The following is a 23,016-nucleotide window of genomic DNA, read 5'->3' as shown; positions in this document are numbered from 1 at the left end:
AATGGATCAAATGGCCTTGGTCTGTATATTAAGACACACTGAACACCCATGAAGTTGTTGTGTCGGTGTTCACATGGACACATAGAAGATAGGAGCAGGTGGAAGCCATTTGGCCCTTCGAACCTGCTCCTCCACCATTCATCATGATCATGGCTGATCGTCCAACTCAATAGCCTAATCCCACTTTCTCCCCATAATCTCTGATCCCATTCGCCCCAACTGCTATATCCAGCCACCTCTTGAACACATTTATTGCAGACAAATTGTACAATCACTTGTTCCTTGGTGCCAAGAGTGGGGAGAATTGTTCTGGTCACACTGTTTGAAACAATATGGCAGACATGCTCAAAAAGAATGGGTTTACACAAAGCAAGTTGAGCAATTTTGTCTCCAGAGTGTTAAAGGCACTCAGCTTTCCTCTCCAGAACAATTGGTATAATACATAAGTGGTATTCACTTAATGTAGGTGTGGACACAAGGCTTTGGCCTTAGACTACGTTGAAACTAGATCATGATGAGCAGCTCACCAAGTTAACCATTGGATTCCAGACACAGGAGGCACAAAAGGACATTGGGAAAAAGATGAACCATTAGCTGTGAGGAAAAGGAACCACGGGCAGGGAATGATCATTCCATTAACTAAAGAATGGGAGTATGCCCAATTTCCCAGAAATGTGACTGCATTAAAATAAAAGCAAAATACTGCGGATGCTGGAAATCTGAAATAATAACAGAAAATGCTGGATAAACTCAGCAGGTCTAGATAGAAATGTAATGGATTATTAGATAGTTGGAGATGGGGTTTGAGGAGCTATGAGGAGCTGGCACGTTCTCCCCACATCTGCATGTGTTTCTTCCAGTTGCAGAGTCATAGAATCCTACAGTGCAGAAGGCCCATCGAGTCTGCACCGAACACCATCTTACCCAGGCCCTATTCCTGTAACCCCATGCATTTACCCTAGCTAGTCCCCTTGACACTAAGGGGCAATTTAGCATGGCCAATCCACCCAACCCACACATCTTTGGACTGTGGGAGGAAACCGGAACACCTGGAAGACACCCACGCAGACATGGGGAGAACATGCAAACTCCACACAGACAGTGACTCAAGCTGGGAATTGAACCCAGCACTGAGAGGCAGCAGTGCTAACCACTGTGCCATCCCTTGCTCTGGTATCCTCCAACACTCTAAAGATGTGCAGGTTCGGTTAATTGGCCGTGCTAAAATTGCTCCTTGGTGTCAGGGGGATTATCAACCTAAATACCTGTGATCACAGGGATAGGGCTTGTGTAGGATAGTTGCGGTGCAGGCTTGATGGGCCGAGTGGTCTCCTTCTGCACTGCACTCCTTTTACGAGAATAGAAGGTCAGGAATAGGTCAGAGGTGAGGAGAGATTGATAAAGATGTCACCGACACAAAACAAATGGATTGTTAATGGTGACATTATGGCCTGAAGAAGTGCTGATAGTGGCATAAAGGTAAGCTAACAGAATGTGTTAATAGGTGAACAAAGGTCAGTGCTCTGTGAAAGCAAAACTGAAGAACAAGTGACAGATGGCCCGGTGGGGGGAGGCGGGGGGAAGTGGATGGTGGGAGGGGGGAGGGAGCTGTTTGGTGGGAGGGGGGAGGGAGCTGTTTGGGACAAACAAAGAAACAAAAGGGGGTCAAGATGGAGGGGAAAGTTCTGTGTCTAAAACAAAGACAATATTAAAATAAATATTAGGAAGCATGACTTTGAAATGAGATTCCTGGTAATACAACTTTGTTCAAAAATGTTTATAGAGCCAAACATGAATTCGGCCAATTTTCAATAAAAAAAGAATAATTTTCAAGGATTCAAGCTGACAGATTGCTGAAGGGTTTATTGGAAACAGAGATTTTTATAATCTCATTGTTGATAGACTAATTTCTCCTGGGATAGGATTCTGTATGGTAATCCAAGTATAATCTTGGACAGTGCAAATGGCTGCCACCCACACCACCGCAATCACACACAGCTCGAAACTCCAAATGCATCTTCCTTGGCGGAATATTAGACCCTTCATTTTATTGACATACGGGGATTTGCCGAGTGAGAGAATGAATCTTCTTATATAGATGGCACATAACTAAAATGTATTACGACTCTGGAAGATGTAATACAGTGTAGCTGTTGACCCTTGGTTGTGTTGATTCAATCCTCAGTATATAATTATTCAACAGCACAACCTTTATTCGGCCTGCTGTGCTTCTAATTCATACCTCATTTTAAATGAATTACAACCTATTAAAATACAAGGTTGTTCAAGGTGGCATGGTGGCACAGTGATTAGCACTGCTGCCTCGCAGCGGCAGGGACCTGGGTTCGATTCCCAGCCTGGGTCACTTGGGTCACGTGGAGAGTTTGCACGTTCTCCCCGTGTCTGCGTGGGTTTCCTCCGGGTGCTCCGACTTCCTCCCACAGTGCGAAAGACGTGCTGGTCAGTGGATTGGCCATGCAAAATTCTCCCTCAGTGTACCCGAACAGGCGCCGGAGTGTGGTGACTAGGGGATTTTCACAGAAACTTCATTGCAGCGTTAATGTAATGTAATGTAAGACATGAATGAGTAAACTTAAAAAAAAACTTAAACAGAAGGCCCTCTTTTTAAGATTACTAACTGTCTGAAGTCCTGCATTAACATTGCATCTTTATACAGTAAGCCCAGAGTTTTTACCGAGGGGCGAACACTGGGAAGGTCCGTTGACCTCGGGCAGGATTTTACGGTTTTGGGACGAGCGACGCAGTAAAATCCCACCCTAAATCTCCCAGGGCCTTTTACTGAGGAGAAACAAATGGCAAACAGTGTTAGGAGAGTGAGGAAAGAATGATAGCAAGCACAGGGGGAAGAAAGCTTCTTTCAGAAATCAGGCTTTCGAATGCAAGAGACAAGTGGCGAGTTGGAGGGGATTCAGGGGAGAGTTCCAGAGAGCAGGGCCAAGTTAGCAGATGGCTCTGTCACTGGAAGGGACAATGTACAGGAGGCTCAAATCAGACAGTCCACTCAGAATGGGTGATGGTGCTAGCGTGGGTGGCGGCCATTTGCACTGTCCCAAATTACAATTGGATTACTCTACCGAGCTTTCTTCCAGGAGTAATTAGTCCATCAATGATAGGATCATATATCTCTGTTTCCAATAAACCCTTCAGCAATCTGTCAGCTGGAATCCTTGAAAATTACTCTTTTTTAATTGAAAATTGACAGAATACATGTTTCTCTCTGCAAGTATTTAAGACCATAATTTTTATCATCAGGAATCTCATTTCAAAGTCATGCATCTTAATATATATTTTAATATTGTGTAAGGTTGAAGGAGTTTGGATGGGTCGATGGTTGAAGACTGATTTGGAGTTAACAAGAGAAGGCTTTGGAGTCAGAGAAGGTTCGTGAAAACAGAGATGAATTGATTGATTGATTGATTTATTATTGTCACCTGTATTGGGATACCGTGAAAAGTATTGTTTCTTGCGAGTTCTTACAGACAAAACATATCATTCGTAGAGTACATAGGGGAGAGGGGAAGGAGAGGGTGCAGAATAGAGTGCTCCAGTCACCGATAGGGTGAAGAGAAAGATTGGCTTAATATGTGAAAGGACCATGCAACGTCTGATGTGAGTTGGGAAGAAGCTGTTCTTGAGTCGGTTCGTACGTTGTTTCAGACTTTTTCCAATGGATGAATGTGGAAGAGGGTATGCCCGGGGTGCATGGTGTCGTTGATTACGCTGGCTGCTTTTCCGAGGCAGCGGGAAGTGCAAATGGACTCAATAGATGGGAGGCTGGTTTGAGTGATGGACTGGGCTACATTCACAACCCTTTATAGTTTCTTGTGGTCTTGGTTGGAGCCAAAGTCAAGCTGTGATGCAACCAGAAAGGATGCTTTCTATGGTGCATCTGTAAAAATTGGTGAGAGTCGTAGTGGACATGCCGAATTTCCTTAGCCTCTTGAGAAAGTGGAGGTGTTGGTGGGCTTGCAGGACTGTGTGTGGCAGGGTGTGTGCAATGCAGTAAAATCTACGTCTTTTGATGCCAATGAAAATCCTACAAAGAGAAACATGGCAAGAAAAACTAGCAAAGTGAGGAAATAGCCACTAAAAAATATAAATTGGATAAAAAGGGTTTGAATACTTTCACAGGAGCTTCCCTTTATGCTCCAACATTTAAGGGTTTATTTAACATTATGGGATATGGGCATCGCTGGCTGGGCCAGCATTTATTGTCCATCCCTAACTGTCCTCCATTTCAGAGGGTATTTGGGAGTCAACCGCATTGCTGTGGCTCTGGAGTCACATGTAGGCTAGACCAGGTAAGGATGGCAGATTTCCTTCCCTAAAGAACATTAGTGAACCAGGTGGGTTATTATGACAACTGACAATGGTTTCTTGGTCATCATTAGACTTTTAATTACAGATTTTTTTTATTGAATTCAAATATCACCATCTGCCATGGTAGGATTTGAACCTGGCTCCCCAGATCTTACTCAGCATCTCTAGATTACTAATCCAGTGACAATACCACTACGCCACCACCTCTCCAGGTAAATTTAAGGGAAAGTTGATAAGCAAATGAGGAAGAAGGGAATAGAGGATTATGCTGATAGAGTTAGATTGAGGAACGAGTGGAGTATAACACCAACATGGACCATGTGGGCCGAATGGCCTATTTCTGTGTTGATTATCCTCTAGAATTATTGGGGAGGTGATGGCCTAATGGTATTATCGCTGGACTATTAATCCAGAAACTCAGTGAATGCTCTGGGGCCATGGGTTCAAATCTCGCCACGGTAGATGATGGAATTTGAATTCAATAAGAAAATATATCTGGATTTAAGAATCTACCGATGACCATGAAACCATTGTTGATTGTTGGAAAAACCCATCTGGTTCACTAATTGCCTTTAGGGAAGGAAATCTGCCGTCCTTACCTGGTCTGGCCTACATGTGACTCCAGAGCCACAGCAAGTGGTTGACTCTCAGCTGCCTTTCAAGGGCAACCAGGGATGGGCAATAAATGCTGGCCAGCCAGCGATGCCCATGTCCCACGAACGAATAAAAAAACAGAATGCAGCCCTATATGTAAAGATAGATGAGCAGAACATGTAACACAATCCCATTCTAAAAGGATGCCGGTTAGGATCCATCGACATGTTATGTATTACATTTCAATAGTTGCTAAAGACCTTACAAATGTTGTGCAAAAGCACTTCAAGTCAATTGAAGTGGGCAAGCAACAGACAGGGTGTTGTTTTAATTGGGCTGGGGAATTATGGGGGGATAGCAGGATAGTGGGATTAGTGTTGGATTGTTCTCTTCCATTACAGGCAAAATAGCTCCTTCTGCATTATGAACTTCAATGGATCCTGCCATCAAAATCCCCCCAGCCAATCTTTCATAGAAAATCATAGAAACCCTACAGTACAGAAAGAGGCCATTCGGCCCATCGAGTCTGCACCGACCATAAACCCACCCAGGCCCTCCCCCCATATTTTGCCCACTATTCCCTCTAACCTACGCATCGCACGACACTAAGGGCAATTTTTAGCATGGCCAATCAACCTAACCCGCACATCTTTGGACTGTGGGAGGAAACCGGAGCACCCGGAGGAAACCCACGCAGACACGAGGAGAATGTGCAAACTCCACACAGACAGTGACCCAAGCCGGGAATCGAACCCAGGTCCCTGGAGCTGTGAAGCAGCAGTGCTAACCACTGTGCTACCGTGCTGCCCGAGCACTGTGCTACCGTGCCGCCCAACCACTGTGCTACCGTGCCGCCCGACCACTGTGCTACCGTGTTGCCCAACCACTGCGCTACCGTGCCACCCTACCACTGTGCTACCGTGTTGCCCAACCACTGTGCTACCGTGCCGCCCTGCGTTCCTGCAACCACGTTCAATACCAACATCAACTGACTCTGCTGATGGAAAATTGACAGTCTGGCTGGGGGAGAGAGAAGGGAGACCCTCTTAGACAAGCACCCTGTGCCCAACAGAGGCCGTCCCAACAGTGATCACCACCTCTGCAGATCCCTGCTTCCTTGGCCTCGCAATCACAGCCCCCCACCGCCCCCCCCAACTCACTTGCTGAGGCCTATCTGATTAACCCCAACAGAACCAACCCACACTTAGCTTGCAATCCTGATTCCCAGTGGTACTGCTGGGACATACAAACCTCTGAGATTGCTGCGCATCTTGTGCTTTCCCAGTTTTAACTTTCACCATTGCTGGTTATGCCTTTAGCTACCTTGTCCCAAAGCTCTAGATTTCTCTCCCTGAACCTCTTTGCCTCTATGATTCTTCCTCTTCCCTGAAGGCACCCTATGACGCCACTGTGCCTTTAAGAAATGTACTTTAGTCATGTTCTCTGCAGTTTTTTACAAACAGGCCCTGGTCCTTTTGATTTTGGCACAGAACTGTCTTTGAACCGCCATTTTTTATTGTTGCTGAAGCCATATAATGGGCCTTTTGTTTATTTTTAATCTGGACTAATGCAGTGTCTTGGCATTTTATGACCCTTTCGGGAATTGTTTGCTTTGTGACTGATTGACAGGTCAGGTGGTGCCTTTGGATAGTTTGTTTTCCTCACAGGAGAAATCCAAAGGTCTTTACTTTCAGATTGGACTGCAGACTGGAAGCAGTATTCCTTGCCTCTCTCTCTCTGGAGTGAGAATTCTGTTGGCGGCGGTTTGCTAGCTGGAGGAAAACAGTGGCTCTATCTCTACCTCCAGGTGTGCAGGAAGCTCCAGGCTGGGGCTTCAATTCTACGTCAAAGGATTGATTCATAGCAGGGGTTGCAAAGCTGCAAAGTCCAGCATCGCACGAGCTAAGCCTAGAATAGACTGTATGTTTGTCGGGATGTTTGGTTGGAACAGTATATTTCGCTGTTAAGGTTTATACAATATCATAGTTGTTTCTTTCCTTGTTCGTAATTGGTAAAGGTTATTGCTAATTGCCTTATTATGTTAGCTATATTCTTAAATAAACTTTGTTTGATAAAAGCTCCCAAGTGGGTCACCTGAATCATACCTGAAGTGAAACATCCCATGCTTACCTGTGCCAAATTCAAAGTGCAAAACCTATGGTCGAGGCTGACTTCATAAAACAGCTTGGAATTTCTGACCTGGATTATAACACACCTTAAAATATATATCTTTGACCAGGTTCCGGGTCACCTCTCTGTTCATTCCAATAATTGTTTATGGCGAAACAATAGGCGGGATTTTACGGACTCACTCATCCCGAAACCATAAAATCTTGCCCAAGGTCGACAGACATTTCCATTGTCCGCCCCTCGCCCGCTCCAATTCCGTGGCGGGCGGGGCTGTAAAATTCCAGCCAATGTGTCTAAAGCTAATCATTTCCTGAGGTAGGATTATTCTTAAGACAGCCCAGCTGGGTGACAGACTCTTCTGTTTTCTTCCATACCCCGCTGTTCCAGTTGTGTCCATTTATAGACAATACTTATCACCTGTCTTTAGCAATATAGTTGCCAAACAATGCAATTGCTGATACATCAACACTTATCTTTGCATGCAGCTTGGTGTCAAATTTGGAAGCACCTCAAGAGTGCAACTTGCTCTAGGTAGACAACCTTTGCACCATTTGTAATGACCATTTTGAAATGACTGCAATGTTCACTATTCTGAAGCACCTTGGAGTGCAACATGATGTATGTAGAGAACGTGAATATTATTGCACTTTGTGTGACAGCCATTTTGAAATGTTTGTAATGTTCTGTAATGGGGATAGGACCTGGGTGGGATTGTTCTCAGTGTGAGCTTGCTGGGCCGTATGGCCTTCTTCTGCACTGCAGGGATTCGATGATTCAATAATTCTTTCACATTTTTTAATGAATGAAGTACATTTTTGCAAAACAGTCAAATTTTGTTTGATATTGCTTCTGTGAAGCATCTTGGAGCTCTTTATTACATTAAAGGTTCTATATTAGTGCAAGCTGTTGTTGCCTCGACATCATTATTGCAAATGGCTTGGATTATATATCGCCAAATGCAAAAGATTTTATTTAAAGTTGATATTTACGTGTGCACGTGAACATCGGCATTGAAACCACTGGAGGCATTCAGCATCAGATTTTTGAACCAATTTAATGTACAACAGCTTAGTTCCCACCTTATAAGAACAAGTGTTAACAGGACAACTCCTGCCCATACCAATTATAGTTCTGGAGTTTGAAATGGGCGCTTTGAAACCGCTTTTGATTTGCATTACATTCGAAGTGAAAAGGTTACAGCATTAGCTCAAAAAAGGGCATGCTTTGTGGCTGAGAGATTTCTCTGCACTTTCTGGGTCAGGATTTGGGTTCCAGCCTTGAAATACATGCTCTGATTACAAAGTGCATTGACTGCAGTCACGGTGAATGTACATTGCCTTCAATATTGGTATCATTAGGGAGGAGGGAAATATCAATGTCACCTAAAGCGATTTGAATTTGATGACCTGCATCTTCTTCAAAAATTGTTCTACGCTCCGTGAATGCGTTACCATATCACTTCCCCCGTGAAACCAGTTAACTGCGCAAAAGCTGGGGTGGGTTATTGTTGATATCAAAGAGATGGAACTCTTTCACATTTTCGAGGTGTGTCTGGTTCTCCTTCATTTAAGGGATAGAATGTCCCCAGTCATTTCTGGATCATAGACGGTGCCTAATGGCTACTGGTGAATGGATAAAGAATAATTCTCCCAAAATGCCAGAGCTCTTTACTAGCTCCAAACGGCTAATGACCATAATAATAACCATAGAAAGCATTCTTTCTGGTTGTATCACAGCTTGGTATGGCTCCTGCTCTGCCCAAGACCGCAAGAAACTACAAAGGGATGTGAATGAAGTCCAGTCCATCATGCAAACCAGCCTCCCATCTATTGACTCTGACTACACTTACCGCTGCCTTGGAAAAGCAGCCAGCATTTAATTAAGGATCCCAAGAACCCCGGACATTCTCTCTTCCACCTACTTCCGTCAGGGAAAAGATACAAAAGTCTGAGGTCACGTACCAACCGACTCAAGAACAGCTTCTTCCCTGCCGCCGTCAGGCTTTTGAATGGACCTACCTTGCATTAAGTTGATCTTTCTCTACACCCCAGCTATGACTGTAACACTACTTGCTGCACTCTCTCCTTTCCTTCTCTATGAATGGTATGCTTTGCCTGTGTAACGCGCAAGAAATAATACTTTTCACTGTATACGAATACATGTGACAATAATAAATCAAATCAAAATTAGGTGTATTAAATAACTCCACAATATGCCAGCAATGGCCTAGGGGAGGCAAAGTTGGATGCACTCACTGTACTTTACTGGGGGTGGGGGGGGGGGGGGGGGGGGATGGTGTCAGGTTGGCAATTTGAAATTCATGTGTGCCAATGTTTCCTGAAAGTGAATGGCAATGTAGTCTCACTCCCAAACGGTGCAGACTCGATGGGCTGAGTGGCCTCCTTCTGCACTGTAAGGATTCTATGATTCTATGACACTGCCCCCACCCCCGTACCTTTAAAAAATCTGCAATCTAATTAAAGTTTATTTATTAGTGTCACAAGTCGGCTTACATTAACACTGCAATGAAGTTACTGTGAAAATCCCCTAGTTGCTACACTCAGGCGCTGTTCGGGTACACTGAGGGAGAATTTAGCATGGTCAATGCACCTAACCAGTACGTCTTTCAGACTGTGGGAGGAAATCGGAGCACTCGGAGGAAACCCACGCAGTCATGGGGGGAATGACTGCACGGAGTCTGCACAGTCAGCCAAGCCAGGAATCGAACCTGTGTCCCTGGCGCTGTGAGGCAGCAATGCTAACCGTTGTGCCATCGTCTCGCCCAGTAATCAGGGGTTATGGGGAAAAGGCAGGAGAATGGGGATGAGAAAAATATCAGCCATGATTGAATGTTGAAGCAGACACGATGGGCCGAGTGGCCTAATTCTGCTCCTATGTCTCATGGTCTTACAGAAAACAATATACTAGTTGAAGAACGACTTAAAAATTGTCTCTAATTCAAGGTCAATGAAATGATTTACAAGGTGCCAATTAAATTCGCACAGACAGAGTGAGCTAAATGTAAATGTGGCATCTGAAACTTTGTCTCCCTTTCCAGGATTGGCAATAAGGAGCTTTTGAACAAAATGTCTGGCAAGCTGCTCTTTTCTGATTGCTGGTTTCAACTCCCGAAAGAACAAATTATACCTCTCAGTTTGCCAGAAAAAAAATCTACGACTTCAGCCCAGTCGTGACAAAAAAACCCAGCTCCACAAATTGTGAAGAAAAGGTTAATAAAAAAAGTACCCAAATAACTTTTTTTTGGAAAATCCTTATTTACTGGGGGAGTGGGTTGATGGAGATTGCTTGGGGATCCCTGCGGTTACTTCAATCAAGATAACCAACCAAGGTTTCTGAGCCAGTATCTTACATCCAAGAAATATTCAAGAAGAAATTAGATATCTCGGGGCTAAAGGTATCAAGGGGGGGGGGGGGGGGGGGAGGGGGGGGGGGAATCAGGATATTGAATTCGATGATCCAGCCATGATCAAAATGAATGGCGGAGAAGGTGCGAAGGGCTGATTGGCCTACTCCTGCTTCTAGTTTCTATGCTTCTATTCCTACAGTGGCACAGTGGTTAGCACTGCTGCCTCACAGCTCCAGCTCAGGTTTGATTCCTGACTTGGGTCACTGTCTGTGTGGAGTTTGCCCATTCTCCCCATGTCTGTGTGGGTTTCCTCCGGGTGCTCCGGTTTCCTCCCACACTCCAAAGATGTGCAGGTTAGGTGAATTGGCCATGCTAAATTGCCCCTTAGTGTCCCGGGATGTGTAGAGGGATTAGCGGGGTAAATATGTGGAGTTGTGGGGATTGTCAGTGCAGGCTCGATGGGCCGAATGGTCTCCTTCTGTACTGTAGGGATTCAATGATGGATAGTAAATTCCTCATTTTCTCTAAGCAAATTGAACTTGCTGCTATCTGGAATCAGCTGTATCGAATTGAGCCACAGTGAAATGCAGATTGTTTCGTGTACACTACCATCGCGATAGATACTTCCTGGGGTAGAGACACATTTATTCACATATCCAAAATGATTTTTGGATAAACAAGCAAACCATAAACTCTTCAATGTAGGCAGTCCAGTCATTCTCCAATATCAATATAATTTAGACTAGAGTACCCTGACCCATCAATATATTGCAAGTAGGAGAGAGCAACGCAAAGCATCTGGTTTAAAACATGCATCATAAATGCCATTAGAAATATTAATGGTCTCCTCCACTACTTAACTCTATAATAATCCTCCTCAACATGAGTGGACGGGTTAACTCCAGTACCTGTGCCAGAAACTGTCAGTGCCGCATCGCTAGGAACCGATCTCGAGCAAACTTCATCACGCATAAAGGGAAATAAAGAGCATCGGGATCACAAACAGATGTCACTCAGCACCAGTGGAAAATGAGACAATTACAGCTAAAGTCAAAGATTCAAATGTTAATCAATGGAACATCGAACAAGCATAATCAAAATGGATGTCCTGGACCCTTGTATGAGGGACAAAAGCATGTCCTATTTGTCCTATTTATGTCAACACCAGTTGCTGAGCATTCTCAATGATCATGATATGGGGCAGAGTTAATTAAAACTCAGAATACATATCAGGCACCAGGATTGATGTTGCAATTTGTAATGACCTCAACGAGGCCCATGAGGTTGGCCTCTTTTGGAGTATGAGCTCCCTGATTGAGATTGATGCTTTCTCTGCCCGCTGGGCACCGCAGGGTCTGGGGTGTATTATCAACCCTTCTAATCACATTTTAATTTGATGTTTTAAGTTTCCTTTCCACTTTGTTTTTTGTTTCGGGCGGTTCCCCCCTTTTTAGGAAGTTGCCCTTTTTGAGTTGTCCCTGAGTTAATTTGATTTCGTTTATTTGGTTGGACGCAAAAAGATGTCCCTGATTGAGATAATGATTGCCTGCCCAATCGGGAAGTCTCACTTGCCTAGATATTGCGGAGTGTCAGGGCTATTGACTTTGTATCTGAAGCACTCTTGGGAGTGGAATTGAGTTTGTAAATAAAGGGAATTTTGGAGAAGGGACCTTGGCCTCTGAGGAGTTATTTCACAATTCTAATCTTGGTTTTCTCCCAAACTCTTTGGCGTCTGGGAGGAAACTGGGGTACCCGGAGGAAACCCATGCAGACCCGGGGAGTTAACATGCAAACTCCACACAGGTGCCTGTAATTGTGAAACAGCAATGCTAACCACTGTGCCACTGCACTGCAAAACACATTCTGTGGAGTATTTTGAGATGCTTTGACAATATAAGATAGTTTCAAATTACAGGTTTATAAAGATTTTCTTTAAAAATAAGTCACTTAACTGATGTGCAATCGCCTCTGTGCCCTGTCCTAGGACAGGTACTTAATCGTCCTAGCCTCAGACGCTCCAGTCAATCTCTTTTTTTATTAATAAATACATGCTGCTTCACAACTAGCTGCAGTCATGGCTGGCTTATTTCTGTTCAAGCCAAATGTTTGGATGACAAGACTCCAGTATATAAATCGATGGCTCCTTCTTTATAAAAACTACCTTTCTCTTTCTTGCATGAGCAGTTGATGGCACTTTACACGTGTTTGAAGACAATAGTTGGGAATGAAGAATCCACACAAGTTAAGCTCCACAGGAAATTTCCAGTAATAAATGTTCCAAATCCAATCTCCTGCCACCTTGCTGGTCTAAATAGTGCCACTTGGAATTATTACTATTCTTCCAATCCTGACTGGGAAAGACTTTAATAAATACTCGAGCCTGCATTACATTCCCTTTCTCCAAAGTACAGGCTTCTTTATCTTGCCTCCCTGCTCCCACTACTCTCTCTTTCACGACTTTGTTCTGTAAATTACAGGTCGTATCTGTGGTGACAGAGTAACCTGGGGTGAAGCAAATGGCTTAAGTGAGATCACCAAAGCAAAGAATAGCAGGAAGAAGTTACATTTTCTGAGGCACGCACTGCGAGAATTCGCCCTTATTTTGCAGGGAGAAAATGCGAGCTCTTGTGGCACTGGTATTCCTTGGGGCTAGATCAGATTGTTAAATTGTCTTAACGCTGTTCACATAGTGACATGGAGAAGCACTGAGGGTGGATGAGTCAGAGATTCAGAGAATCCTACAGTGCAGGAGGCTGTTCAGCCCATCGAGCCTGCACCGACAACGATCCCACCCAGGCTTTATCCCTGTAGCCCCACATAGTTACCCTGCTAGACCTCCAGAGACTAAGGGGGCAATTTAGCATGGCCAATCAACCTAACCCACACACCTTTGGACTGTGGGTGGAAACTGGAGCACCCGGGGGAAACCCACGCAAACACGGGGAGAATGTGCAAACTCCACACAGTCACCCAAGCCGGGAATCGAACCCGGTTTGCTGGCGCTGAGAGGCAGCAGTGCTAACCACTGTGTCACTGTGTTTCTCATAGCAGGAGGGGCACTGAGAGGCGAGGGGCACCGAGAGGGGAGGAGTCAAGGTGGTCACTGAGGGTGGGGGAGGCGAGTCATCGAGAGGTGCACTGAGGGGGAGGGGGTAGAGTAAGCAGCCAGGAGAGGTACTGGGGGGGGGGGGGGGGGGGGGGGCTGCGATTTGCTGGTAGGGGCACTGAGCAATTGGGGTAAGTTGCCGGGAGGGGCAATGAGGGATTGGGAACAGGGGGTGAGTTGTCTGGAGGGGCACTGAGAAGGTGGGGGGGGGGGGGGGGGGAGGGGGGTGGGGGTGGGGGGAGGTGCCATTAGGACATTGGGGGGAAGTGGGGGGGGGAGGGGGGAGTTGCCAGGAGGGGCACTGAGAGTGTGGGAGGCAAGTTGCCGGGAGGTGTGGGGGTGGTGAGTGGGCAGGAGGGGCACTGAGGGGGGGTGGAGGTTGAGTTGCCAGGAGAGTACAGGGGCGGAGGGGTGGGTAGGCACAAGTTGGCAGGAGGGGCACTGGGGTGGGGGTCGAGTTGCCAGGAAGGACACTGAGGGGAAGAATTGGATTCAGTGTCACTTACCATCCACAAGTGAAAATAACCAGACAGCTAATCAAGAATACTGACACGCTGTGTGAAACAGCACACACTCATCAAAGATGGTCATAAAGGTACAAGTCTGTTGCAACAGAAAGATGTTTTGGAACTCTGTTAAAGTATAAAATTCATATCGACAGATCTTACGCGATGATTCGGCTTTTAAAAGTTTTAAATGACTTGTGATGGTGGGGAGAGGTTCCCCCAAGAGTAGTAATGTGAGCAAGTTTCAGCAAAATTGCTCTCCAACGCGAAAGCAGTTTTTTTACATGCCTAAAATATTGTCAGTAAGAAGTCTCACAACACCAGGTTAAAGTCCAACAGGTTTATTTGGTAGCAAATACCATAAGCTTTCGGAGCGCAGCTTCTTCGTCAGATGGAGTGGATATCTGTTCTCCAACAGTGCACAGACACAGAAATCAAGTTACAGAATACTAATTAGAATGCAAATCTCTACAGCCAGCCAGGTCTTAAGCCAGGTCACTGTTGGAGAACAGATATCCACTCCATCTGACGAAGGAGCTGTGCTCCGAAAGCTTATGGCAGTTGCTACCAAATAAACCTGTTGGACTTTAACCTGGTGTTGTGAGACTTCTTACTGTGCTTACCCCAGTCCAACGCCGGCATCTCCACATCATAAAATATTGTCACCAGAGAAAGCGTCGGCCACCTTCAGCTACAATTTAAAAAAAAAATCTATTTAATTTATTCCTTTCTCAGAGTAACAAAGCCAATGTGCAGAGTGGACGGGGCAAGCCTCGAATCTATCTACTTGCTTGCTCCAAAAACCAATTCGATTCATGGGCCCCAGACAAAGGACATACCAGATCTGAGCTGACAAGAACAGGGATTACACCTGATCTTATGCTTGATCTTAGACAAAAGGCCGAGAAGCAATCTCTTCCACTACAAATACTGAATAGAAAATATTTTCCCTCATTTGCTGCTACAACATTCTCCATCTTTTGCAGTACCTCACATATGCCCGAGTCACTTCAGGTTCCTGCAATTAATACAGAAGCTTTGTGTCACTACCTACCCAAGTGAAGCCAAAAGAATGGAAACAAAAAAAACACCAACCCGCATAAAAGAGCACTAAATATTTATTCCAAGTCTTAAAACAACCTTCCAATTGAATAAGATTCACACCCAATCACTCTTGACACAAACCTGGCTTTGCAAACGCATTTTATATTCGGGTTCCTTTAAGAGCTCAGTTTGAGCTGGTGGGAAGATATCGGTATTGAGTATATGTTGTGCATGCGAGTCTCTTACACAGCTCCTGACAAATATCAGTGGAAGCCCACTCCATCGGACGTAAATATTCATTTGTGTGAGATCTAGCAAGCAAGTGCTCTTTTCTGAGTCAAGCCACTTGTTTTCAGGTTTGATAAAATTCCCAGCCGCAAAATACTGGCATTGCTTTAGCTTCATCATTACAGCCCTGGTGTGTAAGCACTTACCTTGATAATGGAACTGGAACGAGCCAGGCTTTCCAAGTTGAATGCTTTGGAAGTGGATAGAAACTTGATTGCTTGGACTGCGTATCACCTGCCCCTTCATTAAAATGGACTCATTGGCAAGAACGGTTGGTTCATCTCCATCGAGCCCTTCAATTGTTAGCATCTCTCCTTCAGACAGGCTGATGTTTTTGACCTACAGAGAGATTGTGTGAAAAACAGAGTTACAGAACGACCCATTATCAATGTGTTTTAGCCTGAGCAAAGCTGAACAGACATGGGAGCAGCCACAGTATTTCTACGTTTTAATGTTTATGAATTCTGTCTTGGAATATTATCATAGAATCCTACAGTGCAGAAGGAGGCCATTCAGCCCATCAAGTCTGCACTGACCACAATCCCACCCGGGCCCTATTCTCATAACCCTATGCACTTCCCCAGCTAGTCCCCCTGACACTAAGGGACAATTTAGCATGGCCAATCCATCTAACCCGCACGTCTTTGAACGGATTATCTCTCTCTCTCTCTATGTAGCATCCTTATTGTCTAAGGGTTGCTAATCGTGTATTAATTTTATCAAGAAATTTATGCTTGATGTTAAACCTAGCAGCCCTTCAAGTTAAATCTTAGCGCAATGTAAATTTAATGATCCAGTCCTCCTGGCATTGAGTTGCGTTATAAATAAACATTGGCTGCAAATTAGGCCTATAAACATTGCAAAATCTATCTTTGACTCATGCAAGAGTGACACCACCGTAACAAACTGTTCTAGTCCACTTCACTTAAGTGGCAGAATGGTATTCAAGTACGTCATCAGCTCACAATGAGCCGGCAACACTTTGTAACAGTGGGAGACAGGAATAGAAAAAGGAGCACAGTGCACAGAGACACCCTGGCCGGAATTTTCCGACTGTTCACGCCAGCGGGATTTTCCCAACCTTTATAGATGCACCATAAAAAGCATTCTTTCTGAATGTATCCCAAGACCGCAAGAAATTACAAAGGGTCGTGAGCGAAGCCCAGTCCATCACTCAAACCAGCCTCCCATCCATTGACTCTGTCTACACTTCCCGCTGCCTCGGAAAAGCAGCCAGCATAATTAAGGACCCCACACGCCCCGGACATTTTCTCTTCCACCTTCTTCCATCGGGAAAAAAGATACAAAAGTCTAAGGACACGTACCAACCGACTCAAGAACAGTTTCTTCCCTGCTGCCATCAGACTTTTGAATGGGCCGACCTCGTATTAAGTTGATCTTTCTCTACACGCTAGCTATGACTGTAACACTACATTCTGCACTCTCTCCTTTTGTTCTCTATGTACGGTATGCTTTGTCTGTATAGTGCACAAGAAACAATACTTTTCACTGTATACTAATACATGTGACAATAAAAAATCAAATCAAATCAAATCCATCCCTCTGCAGTGAGGGGAGATTTTGCTGAGCTTCACATTCTCTGTCTAAGTTGCAGTGGGAGCGTGAGGTGAGTGGGGGGTAAGATCCCCCTCCCCCCTCTCTTTTCTGGAAACAAAAGCATCATCTAAAATTACTGTGCACCTTCTGGTCCAAAAGTTATATCCAAACATTTCATAAATATTTCAAAATCCTGATGCATCTAAGGGTCCAACAAATACAGTAACTTTTGAAAGTACACCTCTCTATCAACACAAGTTGCAGAACACGGTTCCCTCTCTAGTTTCACCCTCTGATACCTTCTTCCAATCTCTAACTCATGGGAGTAGGTCACCGAAAATTTTGCCTTCATTGATTTTCTTTCAGATTCTTACAGCATTTATTGGCCATCCCAACTGAACCATACAAGTCTGACCAGGTTCCTAGAAACATGCAAATTTGGAGCAGGAGTGGGCCATTCGGCCCCTCAGGCCTGCTCCACCATATAGTAAGATCACGGCTGATATGATCATGACTCCAACTCCACATCCTGTGTAACCCTGATAATCTTTGACTCCATTGTTAGTCAGGATTCTAACGACCTCTGCCTTAAAAATATTCAGTGATCCTTCCTCACGGTGGCACAGTGGTTAGCACTGCTGCCTCACAGCACCAGGGACTCAGGTTCGATTCCCGGTTTGGGTCACTGTCTGTGCAGAGTCTGCACGTTCTCCCCATGTCTGCGTGGGTTTCCTCCCACAGTCTGAAAGACGTGCTGGTTAGGTGCATTGGCCGTGCTAAATTCTCCCTCAGTGTACCTGAACAGGTGCCGGAGTGGCGACTAGGGGATTTTCACAGTAATTTCATTGCAGTGTTAATGCAAGCCTACTTGTGGTACTAATAAATAAACTTAAACTCCACTGTTGTCTGGGGAAGAGAGTTCCAAACACTCATGACTCTCAGAAAAAAAAAATTCTCATCTCTGTTTTAAATGGGAGACCCTTTATTTTCAAACTTAGAATAATCGATATAATCATAGAATCCAACAGTGCAGAAGGAGGCCATTTGGCCCATCGGGTCTGCACTGACCATAATCCACCCAGGCCCTATCCCTGTAATCCCATGTATTTACCCTGATAATTCCCCTGACACTAAGGGGCAATTTAGCATGGCCAATCCACCCAACCCGCACATCTTTGGAGTGTGGGATGAAATCGGAGCACCTGGAGGAAACCCATGCAGACACGGGGAGAACATGCAGCTTCTGCACAGACAGTGACTCGAGCCGGGAATCGAACCCGGGTCCCTGGTGCTGTGAGGCAGCAGCGCTAACCAATGTGCCGCCCATTGGTTCAACTTGGTTCAAATCTCCCACAAGGGGAAGCATCCTTTCAGCATCCCAATGCTGTCAGGTCCTCTCAGGATCTCAGTGGGGAAATTCTCCTGCTTCGCACGTGCAAGTACAAATCCTGTTATGGGCAGACATTCTCGTCAGACTGACCATAACATGATTTGCACCGGGGAGGAGTCACTCTGAGATTCTCCCCGTCCCCAGCCAGCGATGTTATCTCATTCACGCCCTCTCTGGCCATAAACCAGATTAGCATATTTAAGTACATAAATCATGATTTAAATATACAGAATCGGCTTTAAGCCAAATTCAGTTGGCCCCTTAAATTCGCCCACCCACTGGCGCAACATGAAGCTCGTGGGAATCGCTACTGGTCTCCGCAAATGGAGACCAGGAATGATAACCAGGCCATGGATGGGGGGGGGGGGGGGCGGGGGGCAGTGCGGTTTGGAGGATATTGGAGCCTCCTGGTGGTCAGGGACATGGCCCTGGCACCATGGCAGTGGCATTGCCCCAGAAAGCACTGCCAGATTGGCCAAGGGACGGGATGGCCTTTGGCGACACCATAGCGGGGTATCACTTGGAGGGACTGCTGGCACCGGCGATGGGGGGTTGGGGGGGGGGGGGGGGGTGGGGGGGGTGGGGGGGGACTTCATGCCAGCGCTTGGGATGGGAGGGGTCTTTGCCAGCAAGTAGCAGGGTTATCTGGAGATCAGACCCCCTTTTTAAAATGGCATCGGAGGAGCCAGCCTTGCTGGCATCTTTAGGCCCCACAAATCTTTTTCACGGCTTGAATCACCCCAAGGTCCAAAAAGATGTCTAAATGTGTGTGGATTGAGATCCATATCATGCCATCCCACCTGACAGGAATCACACCACGTTTCCCCCCAGACATTTATATATTTTCTGGGAGAATTGCACCCTATATGTTTCAACAAGATGACCTCTCATTTTTCTAAACTCCAATGGATGCAGGCCCAACCTGTCCAACCTTTCCTCATAAGATAGCACACCCACTGCCCCCTCATCCAAGATCAGGCTAGTAAACTTTCTGTGAACTGCTTTTAATGCATTGATATCCTTTCTTAAATAAGGAGATCAAAACTGTACACAGTATTCCAGATGTGGTCTCACCAATGCCCTGTATAACTGTAGCAAAATATCCCTGCTTTTATATTCCACTCATGAACAACAATATGTCATTTGTCTTCCTAATCTCTTACTGTATCTGCATCACCTTTTGTGAATCATGTACCAGGACACTCGGTCCCTCTGTACTGTAGTGTTCTGTAACCTCTCTCTCTGCTTTTCTCTGCTCTCTGTCAAGTGAACCAGTTCACATTTTCCCACATCTGCCAAATTTTTGTCCATTTACTTAACCTTTCTATGTCCCTTTGCAGGCTCCTTGTGCCCTCGTTAGAACTTACTTTCCTACCTATCATTGTACCATCACCAAATTTAGCAATCACAAAATTGATTCCTTCATCCAAGTCATTAACATAAATTGCAAATAGTTGAGACCTCAACACTGACCCACATGGCACTTGATTCATCACATCTTGCAACCTGAAAATTACCCATTTATGTCTACTTTTCATTTCCTGTCAGCTAACCAATCCTTTATCCATGCTAATATGTTAGCCCCAACACAAGGAGTTCTTACTTTGTTGGTAACCTTTGCTGGTATCTTCTGAAATACCTTCCAAAAATCTAAATGCAGTACACCTACAGGCTCCCTTCTAATTAAGTTGTCTCTTTCTTCCTCAAAGAACTCCAATAAATTAGGCAAACATGATTTCATTTTCACAACACCATGTTGAGTCTGCCTGGTTGCACTGACATTTTCTAAATGCCCCATCAGAACCTCCTTAATAATAGATACCAGCATTTTCTCTATGACAAATGTTAAACTAACCGGCCTGTGGTTTCCTGCGTTCTGTTTCTCTTCTGTACTGAATAGAGAAGTCACGTTTGCCACATTCCAAGCTGATGGGACCTTTCCAAAATCTAGGGAATTTTGCAAAATTAAAACCAATGCATCTACTCTCCATGAATCAGTTTTGCCTTTCCAATTCTGGCAGCAGATTCATCAAATTCGAACCTTGGCCTGGTCAGGCTTCAACTCATGGCCTCTGGGTTGCTATTCCAGTACTTAATATCACTAGGCTACTTACTTATCACTCTAAAAGGATTCCCCTTTTTGAGGGTAGACAGTGTCTCACTTTAGATTGTGAAGTCATGAGGTGGCTAAAAGGAGAAGAATCATAGTCCCATTATTAAACAATTGATGAACGTCAGTACGCCTCCTTCCATCAATAGTCTGCCTGCTCTAGTAAGCCAAGATAAACTCAGTAGTTTGTTTTTTAAGTTTAAAGTTTATTTATTAGTATCACAAGTAGGCTTACATTAGCACGATAATGAAGTTACTGTGAAAATCCCCTAGTCGCCACACTCCGGTGCCTGTTCGGGTACACTGAGGGAGAATTTAGCACGGCCAATGCCAGGACCAGCACGTCTTTCAAACTGTGAGAGGAAACCGGAGCACCCGGAGGAAACACACGCAGACATGGGGAGAACGTGCAGACTCTGCACAGATAGAAATCATAGAAATCATAGAAATCATAGAAATCATAGAAACCCTACAGTGCAGAAGGAGGCCATTCGGCCCATCGAGTCTGCACCGACCACAATCCCACCCAGGCCCTACCCCCACATATTTACCCGCTAATCCCTCTAACCTACGCATCCCAGGACTCTAAGGGGCAATTTTTAACCTGGCCAATCAACCTAACCCGCACATCTTTGGACTGTGGGAGGAAACCGGAGCGCCCGGAGGAAACCCACGCAGACACGAGGAGAATGTGCAAACTCCACACAGACAGTGACCCGAGCCGGGAATCGAACCTGGGACCCTGGAGCTGTGAAGCAGCAATGCTAACCACTGTGCTACCGTGCCGCCCCTAGTGACCCAAGCCGGGAATCGAACCCGGGTTCGAGGCAGCAGTGCTGACCACTGTGCCATCATGCCACCCCCATGGAACTAAACTATTGCACACAACAGCCGGAATGTTATCACCGTTCACTCCAGCGGGATTTTCCCATCCCGCTGCCGTGAATGGAGATTTGGCTGGGTGCCGAATTGTCAGACCTCACTGCAGCGGGAGCGTGGCGCGAACGGCAGGTAAGATCGCATCCAGCATTTTCTGAAAAATTGCTGATAGTAAGGACAGCTACTACTTTTGATAGTGCAGTATCAGTCTAACTATGGATGAATTACATTTTAATTAGTAACTCAATCTTCTATTATAATTTTAATGGTAATAAGATTTTACTGCTTCTGAGTCTTCTATGAGTTTTTAAAAAAATGCTACGAATACAGTCCTACATTTATTCTTGTGCTTAAATGTGTTCCTATATACAATTAATAAAATGATGGCAACAGATCAAATAGAAGAAAATATTAATGGAAGAAAGAAAATGTGTAGACTTTAAAATGTGCCAGGCGAAAGGGGAAATAGTTCGGGATTAAGATATTGAGTTCGTATAATATCACCAAAATATTGATTTCCCTCAACTCTTCTTCGTGTCTGTGTCTATTGGGTTTTGTTAGAAACAAATTGATTAACTGGCAAAATTAGTGTCCAAATGGTTCCAAATCTAAAACAAATAATTTGTGTCAAAAAGTGAATCACTTGCTTCCTGTGCCAGCTATTAAAAGATGATATCAAGTTGGAATAAATGGCTCCCTGAAGGCCCCTTTACAGGTTACACAATTACTATATCTGCTGCTCATGATAGTCTCCTCTACACTGGGGAAATCAAATCCAAATTGGATGGCTGTCTCATTGAACACCTCTGTTCATGCCTCAAGGATGACCCTGAGCTCCCGTTTGCCTGTCATTTTAACTCCCACTCTGACCTTGACCTCCTAACATTGCTCTTTCTCGATGACCAACCGTTTCAATGAAGCTTAGCAGAAGCTCAGGGACCACACTTCGGCCAGAACTCTAACACCTCGCCTGCCCAGAATTAGAACGGGAGAAGGTCCGACAACGGTAATCGCCATTGACCTCAGGCGGGAATTTCTGCTCTCGCCCGAGCGAGGCCTTAAAATCCTGCCCAATATCTCCCATTTATATCTGCTAGATTCAAATCATAACCGTTGCCCCTGTTTTCTAGGATGGCAGCCGTTGGTGATGATTCTATTATTTCATTTACATCTCCTCTACATCAGTATTGTCCATTAAGTTCACCACACCCACAAGTAGCGAGTTGGCCACAGGCTTTTCATTATGTGAGAGATTTTAATTAAATGGATATTAGGACTCTGCAGCCGCCCAATCGATTGAGAACACAGTTGCAGACTCCGTGGCCATGTCTAAAGCGAGCAGAAAATCCTGCAGGAAAAACATTCCTTAATGCTGAAAAGAACTGGAGTCTCGCTCCATTAAGGTATGTGGTAAAGAGGTCCTCATTGAAGGAAGTGTAAGCATGTCAAAATATCTTAGTTACTGCACCATAGTTAGATGCTGTGTAAGTTGCTGCTATTAAAAATATTCTTTGACAGAGCTGCAGTCAAAGTGTAAAGCATTATTGCTCACCTTCAGTACTGTCCATCAATCCCAGTTCATCTCCGGCAAATTGTTACAAGATTTATCACATCCTTCTCATATATTTGGTACCGTGTGGCAGATATGCTGACCTGATCGTCACAAGTTCAGCAAAAACCAAATTCCAATTGGACTATAGTGCT

At 44.9% G+C, this 23,016-nt stretch overlaps 1 protein-coding gene and 1 pseudogene across 1 annotated transcript in view; both read right to left on the bottom strand.

The window, feature by feature from the left end:
• Window positions 1-23,016, bottom strand: part of sez6b (seizure related 6 homolog b) — a 934,329-nt gene that overhangs the window by 306,978 nt on the left and 604,335 nt on the right. The window contains exon 4 of the mRNA XM_078224908.1: window positions 15,523-15,715. Within this exon, the coding sequence (XP_078081034.1) occupies window positions 15,523-15,715 (193 nt within the window). The remainder of the gene's footprint in view (window positions 1-15,522; window positions 15,716-23,016) is intronic.
• LOC144502202 (U2 spliceosomal RNA) lies at window positions 14,751-14,957 on the bottom strand (annotated as a pseudogene).

This window comes from Mustelus asterias, chromosome 12 (assembly GCF_964213995.1).
Source record: "Mustelus asterias chromosome 12, sMusAst1.hap1.1, whole genome shotgun sequence".
In the NCBI taxonomy this organism is placed as follows: domain Eukaryota; kingdom Metazoa; phylum Chordata; class Chondrichthyes; order Carcharhiniformes; family Triakidae; genus Mustelus; species Mustelus asterias.
Note: the sequence above shows the minus strand (reverse complement) of the source record. Positions and strands in the feature narration are given on the sequence as shown.